Source organism: Thamnophis sirtalis, unplaced genomic scaffold, assembly GCF_051295495.1.
Source record: "Thamnophis sirtalis isolate CommonGarterSnake01/CBP01778 unplaced genomic scaffold, rThaSir2_p1.2 scaffold_9, whole genome shotgun sequence".
In the NCBI taxonomy this organism is placed as follows: Eukaryota; Metazoa; Chordata; class Lepidosauria; order Squamata; family Natricidae; genus Thamnophis; species Thamnophis sirtalis.
This window is the reverse complement of record NW_028261389.1, coordinates 43,029,723-43,046,088: the sequence shown is the minus strand read 5'-3', so window position 1 is coordinate 43,046,088 and position 16,366 is coordinate 43,029,723. Positions and strand designations below refer to the sequence as shown.

The 16,366-nt window shown below is 38.2% G+C and overlaps 1 protein-coding gene across 1 annotated transcript in view; it reads left to right on the top strand.

Annotated features, from left to right (window-relative positions):
• NAV3 (neuron navigator 3) overlaps positions 1 to 16,366 on the top strand; it is a 354,382-nt gene that overhangs the window by 184,013 nt on the left and 154,003 nt on the right. The window contains exons 2-3 of the mRNA XM_087723408.1: positions 10,799 to 10,916; positions 11,555 to 11,607. Of these exons, the coding sequence (XP_087579534.1) occupies positions 10,799 to 10,916; positions 11,555 to 11,607 (171 nt within the window). The remainder of the gene's footprint in view (positions 1 to 10,798; positions 10,917 to 11,554; positions 11,608 to 16,366) is intronic.

Below are 16,366 nucleotides of genomic sequence, written 5' to 3'. Positions count from 1 at the left end.
GATGTTAAAGTGTGTTCAGTGGAAAAACAGCAAATGGTTCAGTTTGCAAGTCTTAATTATAGATAACACAAGTATAAAATCTTTTGAGAGTCATATTTCACAGTGGTCTAGTTGCCTAATTGCTTTCAGTATGTTCAAGTAAGTAGAACATCACAAAAATAATTGCAGAAACAAGGGGGAATATTGAAATTTTACAGAATTAAAAAAATCGTATGTCTATCTATTATAATATTGCCTTTAATTTATATACTATTATTGAAATATAACTTGGAAACAGGTCAAGGATTTCATGATTAAATGCTGCAGAAATTGAATACTCTAACAGAAATGCAACAAAGGAAATTTCAATAGAGGAATAACATTAAATTTACTCTGAGTGTTATATTCAGAGAAATTGGTATAAGATGTTTATTGTTGGTAGCTTATTCCAGTTTTGATCTCTAAAACAATTCATTTTCAAAACAATAGTAACAACAAGAACTATTGTTTCATTTTGTTTAGTATAAGTGGGAATACACAGATACTCTTTTAAGATTCTGTTATTACATTTTACAACAGTAAAGTAGCATTCCTAAAATTCTTGTGTTGTCTCTTCCTTGACCTGGCCTACCTCAAAAGCTGAATCATTGAGGAAGCTACATAACTGTAATTCTGATTATTGCACAATGATCTTTCTCAGGCACCTTTGTGTTGGCTGAAAAGTTTTAAAGGAATCCCTAGATGATTGTAACCAAACAAAATTTAAGTGATGAGAATGCCAATTCACATGGCTTGTTTCTAAGTAAATAGTGATTCTCCATTAAATATTGGTCTACAGCATGGGTGTCAAACTAGATTTCATTGAAGGCCACATCAGGGTTGTGTTTGATCTTGGGGGAGGGGAACGGAGTGGGCATGGCAAGCTCGACATCACTCATGTCAGGGATGCCTGTTGTGGCCCAAGCACTCTGCCAGAGTAAATGGGCTCCTGAGCTCCATTTTCGGCTGTGATGGCCTCCTGCAACGGAGCTCTGTTTTTCCTCTGGATAAAGCTATGCAAAAATCAAGCCCAGCTTCACTGACTACAGGTTTGAAAAGACAACGTGGCTCCGCCTGCAATTAAGCTAGACTGGGGAGGAAGAGCACGAGTGAGCACTAAGGAAATCACAAAAGTAGGGAAGCCAGGCAAAGGGGCATGCTGTAGCACACACACTTTCCCCCAGCCCCGTTCTTTCCGAAGACTCCGATGGGCTCCCCTCCGGCTTCTCTGCCTCTCCTCTCACCCCAGCCTGACAGCAGGAAATGAGTGGGTGGGCTTTATTGCATTCCAGTCCTTTCCACCCATTGAAAATGGGGGAGGTGTTTGGGGAAGGCAGCGGGGGAATTGGGGGTAGTGACAGAGGAGCTGCTTTCAAGCCATTGGGAGAGATATCCAATCCAACTTCTCTCTGGGTGTGTGTGTTTGAGAGAGTGAGAGAGGGGGGAGGGGGAGAGAGGGTGGGAGGGTTAGGGTTAGGATTAGGGGAGAAAGAAAGAAAAAGAATGAAGGAAACTTTGTTTGAGAGAGAGTGAGAGAGGGAAGGGGGTAGGAGAGAGATATCCAATCCAACTTCTGTGTGTGTGCACATATGTGTGTGTGTGTGTGTGTGAGAGAGAGAGAGGGGGGGGGAAGGGGTTAGAAGAGAGATATCCAATCCAACTTGTTCTCTCTCTGTGTGTGTGTGTGTGTGTGTGTGTTGAGAGAGGGAGAAAGGGGGGAGGGAGGGAGAGAGAGAGAGAGGGAGGGAGGAGGAGAAGAGAGAAAGAAAGAAAGAAGGAAACTTCTTTCGCAAAGGAGAAAAACAAATGCTGTCACTTTAAATTGGATCTGAGCATGCCTGGCTGTGGAATTCTGGGAGTTGAAGTCCACAAGTCTTAATGCATATAACTTTAAATTGAAGTTTTAAATTGAAAAAGTGCTGGGAACAATAAATTGGTTATATGGTTATATTTTTTATGTTTCTGAAGTTTTGGAGTTTGTGCAATATGGGCTTTGTGTTTCTAAAAGGGTTTGGATGATTCTATACTTGTGAATGGAGCCAAACTTTCTCTAGGGTCATTATCTCATTATCTCTATCTGGCAGAAATGTGGAATGAGCCTCAGTCAGGTTTCTTTGTTAACAGAAAAAAAAAGAAAAACAGCACATCAATTTAGGGCTAGAAGGCTACTCCAAAGTCATCTAGTCCAACCCCCTGCTGCAGCAGGAAACCTTACATTGTCTGGATTATTTTCATCCCTCTAACAGAGTGGAAAAGTGCCAGAAAGGAGAGGGAGTTTAATAGGACATGCAGAGGAAGGCAGAAATAGTCCTTGACTTATGACTACAATGGAACCTGAATTTTGGTTGCTAAGCAAGAGCATTGTTAAGTGAGCTTCACCACATTTTACCCAATCCATGACATCTCCTGGTGAGTGACATCAAGTTGGCCACTCCCACCTGATCACATGACTGCCAAGCCACTCCCACCCAGTCACATGACTGCCAAGCCACTCCCACCCAGTCACATGACTGCCAAGCCACTCCCATCTGGTCACATGACCACCGAGCCACTCTCACAAAACAGGCCACACCTACAGAATTTTTGAAACCCATCACTGATCTGTACTGAAGAAAGAGATTTACACAGTTTCAGGAAAATTCACATAAATCCATAGAGATTTCTTTCTTTTAATCTAATTAAAGACATTCTTTAAAATTGCTATTTCCATGGTGGGAGTGATGAGGCTTCTGGTGTATGTTAAATAATTATATATTTTTCCATTCTTTTATATTCCATATTTATGGTGCACAATTTATATTATTTGAGTTTCAAAGATACTATACTTTTCTTTTATTGTTTTACAGTAGAATTAAAATAGTTTAAAATGTATTGAGAAATTACTTCTTTGCACAAATAATTTTGACATACAGTACGTAACAATGCAAGACACTAAGAGATTTGTGTCTTGCATATTTGCAGGCTTCACAAATGCAGAACGTACTCTTATACTGTCATCTTGTTGAGATTATTTTAATAGATAAATTTGGCCATAGACAATGTAAGCAATTTGTGGTCAAATCTGTTGTTTAATGGAGAATACAGATTGAGAGTAAGAGCTGTCTAAGCAAATGAGCAATGTGATAGTTGGTTAAGGAGTTCAGTCAGTGAAATACATTCACAAAGTTCAGCGATGACTCCATCCTGACAGTTGTCAGTGACTAATACTCTGAATATTTTTCTGTAGAAGTGACATCTAATAGAGTCTTTCTGTTTGTATAAAATGTTTAATATCAAAGTGTAATTGAAATGTGTTTCGAAAACTGATGAAGGCACCATGCTTTGCTTCTCAGCAATTTCTGTTCAGGTCCAGCAGTTGGCATTCTAACAAATTCATAATGGTTTTATTAAATTTCTGTATTTGCATCATCATTCCTGTTATTTGCATGCTAGATGTAGGAGTGCACATGAGTTTATTTATGTATTGACTTGCAAGGAATTTATTTCAAACTAGAATAGTAGAAGAGCTCATTGGAATTCACAAAGCCATGTTCTCACTTTGCTTTGCCCTATTATTTCCTACATTATAACTGGAATCTGAAATATAAAACTGTAACTTAAAAGCATTAGGCAATTATCACCTGTTGCTACTGATAGTTCTATTTTAAAATAGAAGCCAGAAATGGAAGATACTTATTAAACAACTACCACATCTGGAATGCAAATGACAGCAGCAATGAAAGTCAACAGTAAAATATTTGAAGTATGTATAAGAGGCATGGATGTCTTAAACAAGTGCTGTTTTTCAAACTGCACAAGCTATTATAAGTATCGTACTTTGTATGAATGAATTAGTAAGGCATAGAAATAAGCAACATATTTTATAGTCTTGGACACAGGTTATATGTTAAATTATGAAAGTCACTAGGAACTCCAATTTACTTATTTATTTTTATGTATTCAATTTGTATGGCCACCCATCTCAAACAGGTGATTCTGGGTGGCAAATAATCATAAAATCAATGAACACCAATTAAAATCACAATACAGAATGAAAAATTGTTATGTTTGACTCAGGTGACATCAGAAATACAAACCCATGCTTAAATTACTGAGGGCAGATATATTATTATCCTAATCTAAGGACAATCAAATTGTAGCAAATCTTGAGAAATGCAAACGTTTGCAAGCTCAAACATAAATCTGTACTGCTTAACAACTGGTCTCCTGGCAACTTATTCAGGGATAGAATCTTATAAAAGTAAGAATATCTGGATCCAACAGCCCTCAGTTCTGATTAGTTAGTAATTGACGTCTGCTAAGCTATGATTTGCTTGATACAGAGTAGGGCTCTGGCACAGTGACTGGTCCTAAATAACTTGTGATTGTGACCACCCAGAGTTACTTAACATGGGTAGTCATATACGTCTTTTAAATCAACCAACAAACCAAGGAACCAATTAATCACCCAGTGAACTTCCATGGCTCAGAATAACCCTGACATTGGTTTTCAGTTGCGCCAGCCCAGCACCTTAAGCATTAATGCCATCATTATTTGGACAATGTGTTATTTAATTCAGTGAAGCTCAACAACAGCCTTGTTTTAATTGTTGTAAGAAAATATGAAGTTAGTTTCAAAGACATTGTCCAAGGGAAAGTATAGAGGTTGCTATAAATATTCATGTTGTGAGCCGTTGTGTGAAATCTTGAGGCAACACTATTGATGGTCTTTCTTTGACTTATGTTCTTTAGTCCAGCCAATTGTTTACTATATTTCACTTTATTTGAGACCTTGTTGCTACAAATAGTAAATAAAACAGAAGCCTGTTTTCTGAAAAGGATAAATGTTAACTCACTGTATGTGTTCATTTGGTTCTGTGTATCTTCCATGGGACTAAGGTTTTAGTGAATGCAGTTCATTATACAAAGTTTGCAAGATTGGTATATAATTTTGTTGTTTGTTTTGTCCCTTTTCACTTACTGTAATTGAATTTTACTCCATGTAAGTTTATGCTAAAATACTTTATTTTTTAAGATGACCGAAACCTTGTGTTTTTCTTGAAACAAGGAGGCACACAACCACTCTCATAATTCTTATCTGACAGCAATGTTTCTTTTTTCAAAAAGTCACCTCTGGTTCACTTTATGTCCTTTCCAAACTGCCAGTCTGTGTGTTTCTCTTGTTCAAGCTGCCAATGTACTCATCGTTGCTCTGTCTGTATAGTAAGAGTTCTATAACAGAAGCCATTATTTCAACATTGTGACTTTTTTGTATGTGTAATTTTTACAACACTCCATAGACATTTCAAAACATTGAAATGTTAGGCTAGTAACAAAGCAAATGAAACTCTTACTGGAACAAACAGTTGTGTGATTTTTCCCCCCAAATGTCCTACACAAACATACCTTATCACTTTTGAAATTGCTTCAGAATAGGATATTTTAGAGTTTTCCTTATGAAATTTATATCTGTCACAATCCAAACATTCTTTTAGCATCCCACAGTAATTATAAGGAGAGGTGGGGAGCACTGAAAGTAAAAGTTCCATGATAAAACCGAAAATAAAACAATAAACAAAATCCTGACCTCAGTAATTCAAGATCATAAATCACACATAGACATCCTATCATTCACCCTAGACTCTATGGAGCAACTTTATTTTCAAAAGTTTCCAGATAGCCAAAACTACAAGGGCCAACTTGATTTCTCATGGGAAATTATTCCATAGCAGTGCCAATGAGTCTATGTTCTATATCCATTCAACTGCTGGTGACTGGGGATTACCAGCAGTTTCTCAGTTTGAGCAGAACATACAAGCTAGATGTGCTGCTTGTAAATGGAGACCAGAATGCCAAAGTTAGAAATGTTGCCCAAGGATCTGCTGATATAGCCTACAGAGGAATTATTTGGTCTGTTATTTGTATCTCAACAACTATCTGATTTGGTATAGCAACCGAACAGGACAGGTACAGACTTTAACAGATAGTTGGGACTGCATAAAAAAGAATCGCAACCAGCCAGTGGTGGGATACAACTGGTATGCCCCCGTATGCATGTACTGGTGCCTCTGGGAGCACCAGCTACTGTTCTGGTACAGTGCTCTGTAGGGCCCAACCACCTGCCTGCTCTTCTTACCGCTATTTGAGCTGATGGGAGCTTTCGTGCACCCGCACAGAGCGTACGATGCCTGCGCCATGCTCTGTCGAGCAACTGGAACGTTGTGGGCAGTAAGTATGCATGCACACACTGCACGCATGCTGTGTGCATTCACGTGGTGGATGCGGGCCCCATTGCAGCATACCAGTTGCAACGGGATCCGGAGCCCACCACTGCAACAAGCCTGCCTTCCATTGACAATCTGTATATTACATGAACCAGAAAGAGGGCGATCCTGGGCATAATCTATTTTAACTTCTTTCCTCAGGATGCCACTATAGAGCAATGCATGCCAAAACAACTAGACACAAAACTAGTTTTTCCTCCTGTGCCATCATTCTGCTAGACATATAATTCTCACAGCAGTCTAATTTCTCATCTCTTCTCATCATCTCAACTTTCCTACTATCTTCTTATGATTTATCAATTGCTATTTGTAACCTGTAATTATTATTGTAATTATGATTTGTGATCGATGACATTACTTGCTGTTTATATATGTAATGTGAGCTTATGCACTGGAGGCAAATTTCTTGTGTGACCAATCACACTAGGCCAATAAACAATTCTGTTCTGTTCTGTTCTATTCTATTCTATTCTATTCTTCTTAAAGAGCGAATATCATGGTGGAGGGAGGGAGTTGGTGTGGTGATGGCGTTTGCCATCACTGCTGCCTGTCATTGCTGCCACCATTCGCCATGCCAGGGAATGCTAGAGCCTTCGCTGCTGAGCAGCTGATTGGCAGTTGGATCGACCTCCTGGAATACTGCTGATCAACTGTTCTAGTTGCCTATTGCTGCTGCCACCTATCCCTGCCACCGGCACCTCTCACCGCTGTCACTATTCAGCAGTGGAGATTGGCAGTGATTGGCAGCAGTGGAGAATGGTGGCGGTGATCAGCAGCTAAAACAACTGATCAGCGGTATTCCAGGAGGCCAATCCAACTGCCAGTCAGCTGCTCGGCAGCAAAGACTCCAGTGTTCCCTGGCGGTGGTGAACTGTGGCAGTGGTGACAGGTGGTGGTGCAGACAGGCGGTGGTGGTAAACGCTGCCACCGCACTAACTCCCCTCTCCACCACCACAGTATTCTCTCTATAAGACACACAGACATTTCCACCCACTTTTTTGGAAAGAAAAATTAGTTTAGTTTAATTTAGTTTATTTATTTGTATGCCGCCCTTTTCCCTGGGGGGACTCAGGGCAGCTCACAATCAAAAGGAAGGGGGGGGACAGACTTTTACATATAAGACAGTACATGATTAAACGCAACATTCATACCATTCGGGCGGGTTACAATCTTTAGCCCCAGGCCTGACGGGATAGCCAGATTCTAAGGGCTGTGCGGAAGGTCTGGAGGGTGGTGAGGGTATGAAGCTCCACGGGGAGATCGTTCCATTGGGTCGGGGCTACCACCGAGAAGGCTCTCCTCCGCGTGGTGGCCAGTCGGCATTGGCCAGCGGATGGAACTCGGAGGAGGCCTAAACGATGAGATCTAATGGGTCGTGTGGAGGTGATCGGCAGTAGGCGGTCTCTCAAGTACCCAGATCCACTACCATGAAGGGCTTTATAGGTGGCAAGTAGCACCTTGAAGCGTATCCAGAGATCGACAGGTAGCCAGCGCAGCTCGCGGAGGATAGGTGTTACGTGGGTGAAGCGAGGTGCACCCACGATCGCTCGCGCGGCTGCATTCTGGACTAGCTGAAGTCGCCGAATACTCCTCAAGGGCAGCCCCATGTAGAGCACATTGCAGTACTCCAGCCTAGAGGTCACAAGGGCCCGAGTGACTGTTGTGAGAGCCTCCCGGTTCAGGTAGGGGCGCAACTGGTGCACCAGGCGAACCTGGGCAAATGCTGTTCGAAAGTCAGCTGTGGGTCCAGGAGGACTCCCAAGTTGCGGACCCTGTCTGAGGGGTATAATGTTTGACCCCCCCAGCCTGAGAGATGGAATATTTGCCAAATTGGCGGGAGGGAAACACAACAGCCACTCGGTCTTATCCGGGTTGAGCACAAGTTTGTTAGCCCTCATCCAGTCCCTAACAGCTTCAAGTCCCTGGTTCATCACGCCCACCGCTTCATTGAGTTGGCAAGGGGCGGACAGATACAACTGGGTATCGTCCACATACTGGTGGTATTTTATCCCTTGCCGCCGAATGATCTCGCCCAGTGGTTTCATGTAGATGTTGAAAAGTAGGGGAGACAGGACTGAACCCTGCGGCACCCCATATGTTAGGGGCCTAGGGTTCGATCTCTGCCTCCCAACTAACACCGACTGCGACCTGTCCGAGAGGTAAGAGGAGAACCACTGCAAAACAGTGCCTCCCACCCCCACCTCTCGCTGTCGTCGCAGAAGGATATGATATAACATATAACACATATAACACATATAACACAGAAGGATATAACACAAAATTATGTGTTATAGTGCGAAAATACGGTAGTTTGGTTTAAAAATCAAAATAAAGCAAAAAAAAATATTTATTATTTTTGGCCATTCCATTGATTTATTTTCATTGCTGTTTTCTAGTAACCTAGTAGCTTTCTAGTAGTTTTTTTTTCCATGAAAGAACAAAGTCACCCAAGTTATTGGAAGGTTACAAAAGTCATCTAAGCAGCCAACGATGAAAATTTAATTAACTGCAATAAATACCTGTTCCTAACATAATCAGTTTAAACTAATCATACAATTCTGAATGACTAGTTATATTATTGGGATAGACGAGTTTATTATGGTCACAGACAAGAATTGAAAATAAAACACATTAAAAATAAATTCAGTACAAATACACAAAACAGAATGGGAATACTATAATTGGCAATGGACTTACTGGTGGGAAGAGTCTAATTTTACAGGTATAAAATTAGGTATGTTCAAGGAAAGTAAATCTTTTTTATTTGATAACAAAATATATTTTATATCAGGCCTCCAAAATTGATGTGGGGAGAATATTGATGCATTCTAAAGTTAATATTCTTTGGCATTTGGAAACAGTTACATGATGCAAAGGGGGGGGTTGAATATTCAGAAAAACATTATTGTTGGGATTTGACTTTGACATATAGATTGAACATGATTTTATTTAAATAGGAAGTTGTGCATAGGCCTACAAACCATATTTGTATATTTCTTATGACTAATGAAATTTAATTAAGCAACATCCACTAGTCTGTGTCTGTGGACTCAGAGAATGACAAGCCATTCTCATATTTCTGTCCCCATTAACAGTGGTGGGTTTCAAAAATTGTTTGAACCTACTCTGTTGGTGTGGCCTCTTTTGTGGGAGTGGCTTGCCGCCCATGTGACCGGATATGAAGATGCTGATGACACTTGTCAGAACCACCTTAAATTACCTCACACACAGCACTGGCATGCATAAGAATATGATGTATACTTGTTTTTGAAAAGGTATCTTTGGTTTACGTTAAAACAACTTCAACACATGCAATGTTCTGATTGCACCACAAACGCAGTAGTCATCGTTACCTTTCACAGAGGCACTGAGTTTTATAAATATGAGCATGATAGTGTAGAATAATCATATCCAAGAACCAGTGGTGGTTTTCAAAAATTTTTGGAACCTCTTCTGTAGGTGTGGCCTGCTTTCCGGGTCCACTGGTGGAACCTCTTCTAACCAGTTCAGTAGATTTGACGAACTGGTTCTACCGAATAGGTGCGAACTGGTAGGAACCCACCTCTGCCATATATTTTCAGTGATTATGACATGTGTGGTTATTGATGACTTCCTAGTTTATTTGTGGGACAAAAAAGCAATTAATTTAAAGACCTTCTCTCTGAGGGCACCTCTCCAGGTTGCCTTAATGCTAAAGTCTGGCTGGTGTAATCTTATTACAGTTGGCACTAAGTTTAGTTAGATTTTGGTGTTAGCTAAAGAGCTGCTTGCCAAGACTTTTGGCTGAACTTCTGCTACTGTGTCATTTAGCTTGTTTCTGTCTTGTTGTCATGCTGCTACTATATGTTTTTCATGTTTGTAATTTAGTATAGTTTTCAGTTTTAAAAGATTTGATGGATTTATTTGGTTTACTCTAATCTACTTTATTTTTGAGGAATAGTGAACCAAAAATGATGCAGGTGTATAGACTGCTCATTTGCTTCCCGGAAGCAAAGGCATTTGCAGAATCAAGATACTGTATGTAAGGTACTGTACACCTTACATTTGTTTGCATACTCTGTATGGATAAAATGTTCGTTTCCTTAGAAAATGCTGGTACAACTGTTTGCACATGGTTCTTGTGAAAATAAACATAAGTAGCAAAATGAAACAAGTAAAAACGTTACATGCAGTGTTTCCAGTGTAAGTCTCAGATCAGACTGAAAGTGACAAGAATTTTCTTGGCAGTCCTGAAGGGGCTTTTTTTCCTGATCACAATGATAGTGATGTTTCATTGTATAATAAAATGAATCATTCAAGGTTAAAATGCTGAAAAATGGCACAGAGGCTGATTTAAAAAAAGTAAAAACCATTCAAGTTTTACTTTTTGGTGGTGACTCCTTAATTTGGAATGTGCTTTGTAGAGCTTTACTCACATGTAAGCCAACATAAGTCTTCCTAATTTTTTTTGTTTCTCTCTCTCTCTCTCTCCCTCCCTCCCTCTCTCTTTTCCTGTTTCCCTTCTCTCTACTCTGCAGATATACACTGACTGGGCTAATCATTATCTAGCAAAATCTGGCCACAAACGGCTGATCAAAGATTTGCAACAGGACATTGCAGATGGAGTTCTACTAGCAGAAATCATTCAGATTATTGGTAAGTCCCATCCATTTAGCCATAACCTGAGCATAACTTCTGGGTTAGGATATAAAATTCAACAGAACTAGAACAAAGTGTTGTGAGAGATGAACATCAGATAGTTGTGATTCAGACTCTTTATTTCTCTCTCTATACTTATTTTCAGAAATAGAGGCAATGCCTCCTAATTTTTTAAAATGTTTAGAAATTTTGATAAGTGTGTGTCTGAATCTATTTGTATGTGGTTCATCCCCTTTATAGCCCAAGGACTGTGTTTCGCACACTTGGCAGACTAAAGCGAATGCTTCATTAAGCCATGTGTCTCCAATGTGTGCATTTTATTAACTGGAGCGGTTTATACTTTCTGAGATGACTTGAAACTGTATCTTGATCCCACAAAAACAATTGCGGAAGATTTCATGTCAGCAGTCGTTTGGCAGGGTCTGGAGAATTAGCAGCAACATTCTCTGCACTTCCCCTTTGCATGAGGAAAGGAACTGCCGCTAACAAGAAAGACTGTTATTGTACATTTCAGCGTGCTGAGAGCAAAGTTCAGTATGTGCAAAATACTTGTGTGCCTATTTGCTTTCTCTCATCTTGTCTTGTTGCCTATTCTTAAACATTTTTTAAAAAAAACTTCCACTGCTTTCTTTTAGCAAATGAAAAAGTTGAAGATATCAATGGTTGTCCTCGAAGCCAATCTCAAATGGTAAGAATAAATGTATGTATGTATGTATGTATGTATGTATGTATGTATGTATGTATGTATGTATGTATGTTTGTATGTATGTATGTATATGTCTGTGTGCATGTGTGCACAGTCATTATATATATATTTGTATTATAGTATATTGATAACTGTCACATTTGCATTACATTGAATGGGTACTCCTGGAAAATACATATCAGAAAATTGTTTAGGGAATATCAAGAACTTAAGGAAGAAACATCATTGATACTTGCAAATAGATTGTCAGTGTGCTTTTTTCCCCAAACTTCCATGTCTTTCAGATTTACACTGATCATTTCATTCCAGAACTGCCTTTAAAACAGTAAATGGCAGAACCAATTTTAAGTGGAGTCTTTGTGTCTGGACTACTGGTTTGAAATATGGGGTTTGCCAACTTTTAATGAATATAAATAGTCTTTCTACTTGTCCACAATATAGTCCAGTGAAATAGCCTGACTGCAGAGCACTTTTTGAATCACATGCTATTCCTGCTGGAAGAAATGAACCTAAAGAATGCATTGAAATGCAGTTTATCATCTGAGGAAAATTCATCTACCATCCAGAATGAGTTTTAATTTTTGTAGCATTTTAAAATTACTAACATTTATGACTATAAAATAAATAATGGAAATGATACTTGGGTTTTTCCCCCCTCGTTAAGTTCCTTCACTTAATCTACTTTGTATTGTTGCTAGGGTTTTTGATTGATATTTTAAAGCTTCTATTGATTAATTTTAATTGCTTAAATATTTCATCTAAGAGTTTAGGTAGATATTTGAGAAAGGAGCCGGTTCCATTCATTCTCTCACAGGAAGCTGCTAAAATTAACTCTTCACTGCAAGAAGGTGAAGAGTTACTTGCTTGCTAAAGCACACTCAACAATAGATGTTATCTTCTTTAAAAAAATATTTATTCAAATACTTTCTGTAACCTTGCTTTTTCTATCATTTGTATTGTTTTCAAAGAGGCTTACAAAATAGGTTTTGCTCCTACTGCAACATTGCATTACATAAGAGGTCAATAATATATTGTCAGTAGATGTCATTAGCAACCTTTATTATTATTAAGCCATTTTAAAAATAAAAACAGCTGAACATTGATAAGACTCCAAATCTAATGAGATGTGAAAAGAAAACTCTCTTCACATAATAAGAATAAGGGATTTCAGAATTATTGTGAGACTCCCAAAGGTGCTTTTCAAGGGCAACTTGACTTTCTTGTTTTTCTTTGACATGATATTGTGAGAGATTTTGGATAGGAGGGAGAAGTAAAATTGCTGTAATTTCAAGTATCATGAAATTTTGAGTCCCTGTCCCATTGCACAAACATTATACAATACCAGGGGTGGGTTCTTGCCAGTCCTAACCTCTTCTATAGAAGAGGTTCCACAAATCTACAGTGCCATTTAGAACCGGTTCCAGCTCCCTCCCCCCGCCCATCCGCATATCATCAAGATGAAGAGCGAGAGGAGGAATTCTGGGAGTCCACAAATCTTAAAGCTGTCAAGTTTTAACACCCCTGGGATTTTTTTCTAAAGGGTTAGGGGTACAAGGGTCTTGTAACTTGACAGCTTTAAGACTTGCATGCTTCAAATGCCAGAGTTTCTGGGCCAACATTTTGGTTGCTACACAACAGCGTTGTTAAGTGAGTTTCACCACATTTTACACGTTGGCCATGCCCACCCGGTCATATGGCTGGCAAGCCACTCCCACAAAGCAGGCCACACCTACAGAAGAGGTTCTAAAAAAATTGAAACCCACCACTGTACAATACGTCCTGGTATCTGAAGAAAATGCCAAACTCTTGCTCTTTTGAAAATGTAAGATGATCTCTGCAAATAAAGAGCTGGTTTAATAGACTGATTAAAATATAGGGATATGAATGGGAACATCTAGTTTCAAGTCACTCTTAATTACAGAGGCTTGCTGGTTACTGTGGACAATCATTCATTGTCAGCCCATGTTGTTGTACATATTTTTGCTATGTATACCACCATACAGTCTTTTTTTTAAATAAAAAGTCTTAAATGTGATATAATATTGTTGTTCCTGATAAGAAAAAAATAAGATTTTTAAACTTTCTGCATCAAAAAGATCCATTTTCTTGTCCACCATGATCCTATTCTTTAAATTGCTTTTCTATACATGTGGATTACAGTTAGTAATGAGCTATGATGCCACTGGATAACTTTGAATAGATTGTGTATTAAAATAGTAAAATTAAAAAGGAGAAGGGGAATTTCAAGAGAAGATTCCCAAAGGATCTGTCGTAAGTAGATTAATGAACATCAACATTTTAATGCAGCTAAGGAGAAGAAGAAGAAAGTATTCAGAAAATTTTGGAGTCATAGCTGATAAGTCAAGGAAAATTGCCCAATGTCTAGCCGCCATAAAATTCTATGTCTGGAAACATTGAAAGAGAACTAACAGAAATGCAGCCAATATTATGATGTCCTTATAAATCTACAATAAGACCACATTTGTTTTAACCATCACACTTGAATATTGTATTAAATATTCTACAAATTCTACATCAGTATATACATAAATATTGAAGAGTTGAAAAGAACCCTTCCCCAAAAGGGCAATCAAAACAATTTCAGTGATAGAGCAGCTTATCCACTGGGAAAGACTATAGCAGCAGTAATTCTTAATTACAAAGGGGATATGAGGATACTCAATAGACAGCAGGGAAAGGAAAATATAGATTTTGTCCAGCAGTTCTACTGGCTTTGTAAGCAATCTTGGTAATTTTTTTGCTACCTTCAGAATCAGAAGTGGTTTGTTGAATACTAGCTGCCAAGGAATAACAGTGATAAGAGATAATCATCTTTTTATTAAGTCTTCTGAATATCGCTGATTGAGTATTAAGAGATAGATTGTTGGCTGTTCCAGCAGGGTTTTTATGAATCTCTGGCTTTCCAAACATTGCCGAGCTACGTTCCCAGCATCCTTCACATTTTATTTGCTGCTAGCTGAGATACTAGCGCAGAAATAAGACCTGTTTTATAAATACTTTTCATAGCAAATTAGCTTTAGACACATTTCTTACTTTTTACATCTTTGGATGCTTTACAATAATCCTTTCTTTTCTATTTTAGTATCTTTGTATACAAGAACAGGTTGCTAGGAGGGAACCATGACACCAAAATGGCATATTAATATTATTGTATTTTTTTTGGCTTAAAATCAAGCAATTAACATTTTGGAGAAATATTTTGGGATCCACAAAAACTTAAAAATATAGTGTGCCTTTTATGCAGTGACTCTGCTTCTTATTAAAGGAATATTGTCAAAGTTAGTCATCCTTTGTTTTTCAAAGGAAACATTTAGCTTCAGAAAAGCCATATCTTCAAAGTTCTGCAGATTAAAGCAGGAAATGGCTAAATTTCAAGCTAACCTTCTAATATTGATGATGCATTTCCCAAGAGGGTTACTTTTTGTTCAACAACAGAATTACAAAAAGATATCCTATACCCACGTCCACACAGAGCTCTGTCTCCATATTGAAATTGTTCTCCGCTGAATGAGAATGGAAAAGCCAACTAATGTTGTTTTTTTAAACTGCATGCTTTCATTAATTAATTTGATCCTCTGAATTTCCAACCAAATTATAAATTCAAAAATTCAAAATGCAATATCTCGGAAACCTTATTAATACAATCCAAATCTGCTGTTTTCCCCTTAGCTTTTTCTAGGCAACAGTACCATCCATCATGCAAAGCATTTTCAGATGCAGCCTCTTTGACAGTCTTCTCCCATCTAGTATCCTTCAGATATGGTTGAACTAGAACTCCTTATATACCCAGACAGCATTCTTGGTAATAATTGCAAGACATCTGAATTCCACACAATGCTACTCTTTATGGATACAGGATAGACGTAAAAATTGCAGTGCAATCTCTCCTTTAGTTTTACTCCAGATCTCAACGTGCCCTACACAGGACTGGGGTCATATAGAAATCCCTTTGTAGTATTGTATGTCAGTTCATATGAAATTGTAAACATCATAAGTGTGACTAGAGAGTGTGCCTTCATTATAAACTTAGACTGACTTCTCTTTCCATCTGTTGCATGTGTTTCTCAATCTGAAAAAGATTACAATCCTAAAGGTGATAGATTCATTTCAATGCATAGAGTTTGAATTAAAATTAGTTTCTAGTCTGTATCACTTCTTCTTTTTCCTCCCATTCAGTTCTGTTCTTTTTCTGCATTAAGCTATTACATCCATATATTGTACATCAAAATATGTACAACAATGTATTTTCACTTAGAAGTTGTCATGGATGAGTAAATTCTTGAGAAGTATTTTTAATAGAAAATTGGAATGGAAATTAATAAATTATTATATATATATATATTATACCTCTCTCAATTACATCCTGCAGAGTTGAATGAGGGATGCATTAAATTGATTGGCATTATAGCTATGAGACTTATTGCTAATACTTGTTGTAGGAATTTAGTATCAGTTGTTGGTATTGATATTTAATTCAAAGCATACCCGGTGTTGGAAAAATAGATAAAATAAAATATCAGTTTTTGTTGCTGTTATACATTAAGTAGTATTCAAAGTTCATTGAAGCAGTAAATATAAAAAAGATGTAAATACCCTACCAACACCTGTTTGCTGAAGTAATAAATACATTTTTGTCAACCAGAAGGATTAGAAAAATATGTTAGCCTAGAATGGTATATTTAGATTCTCTTTTTAAGGGATAAATGAGAGCATGCTAAAG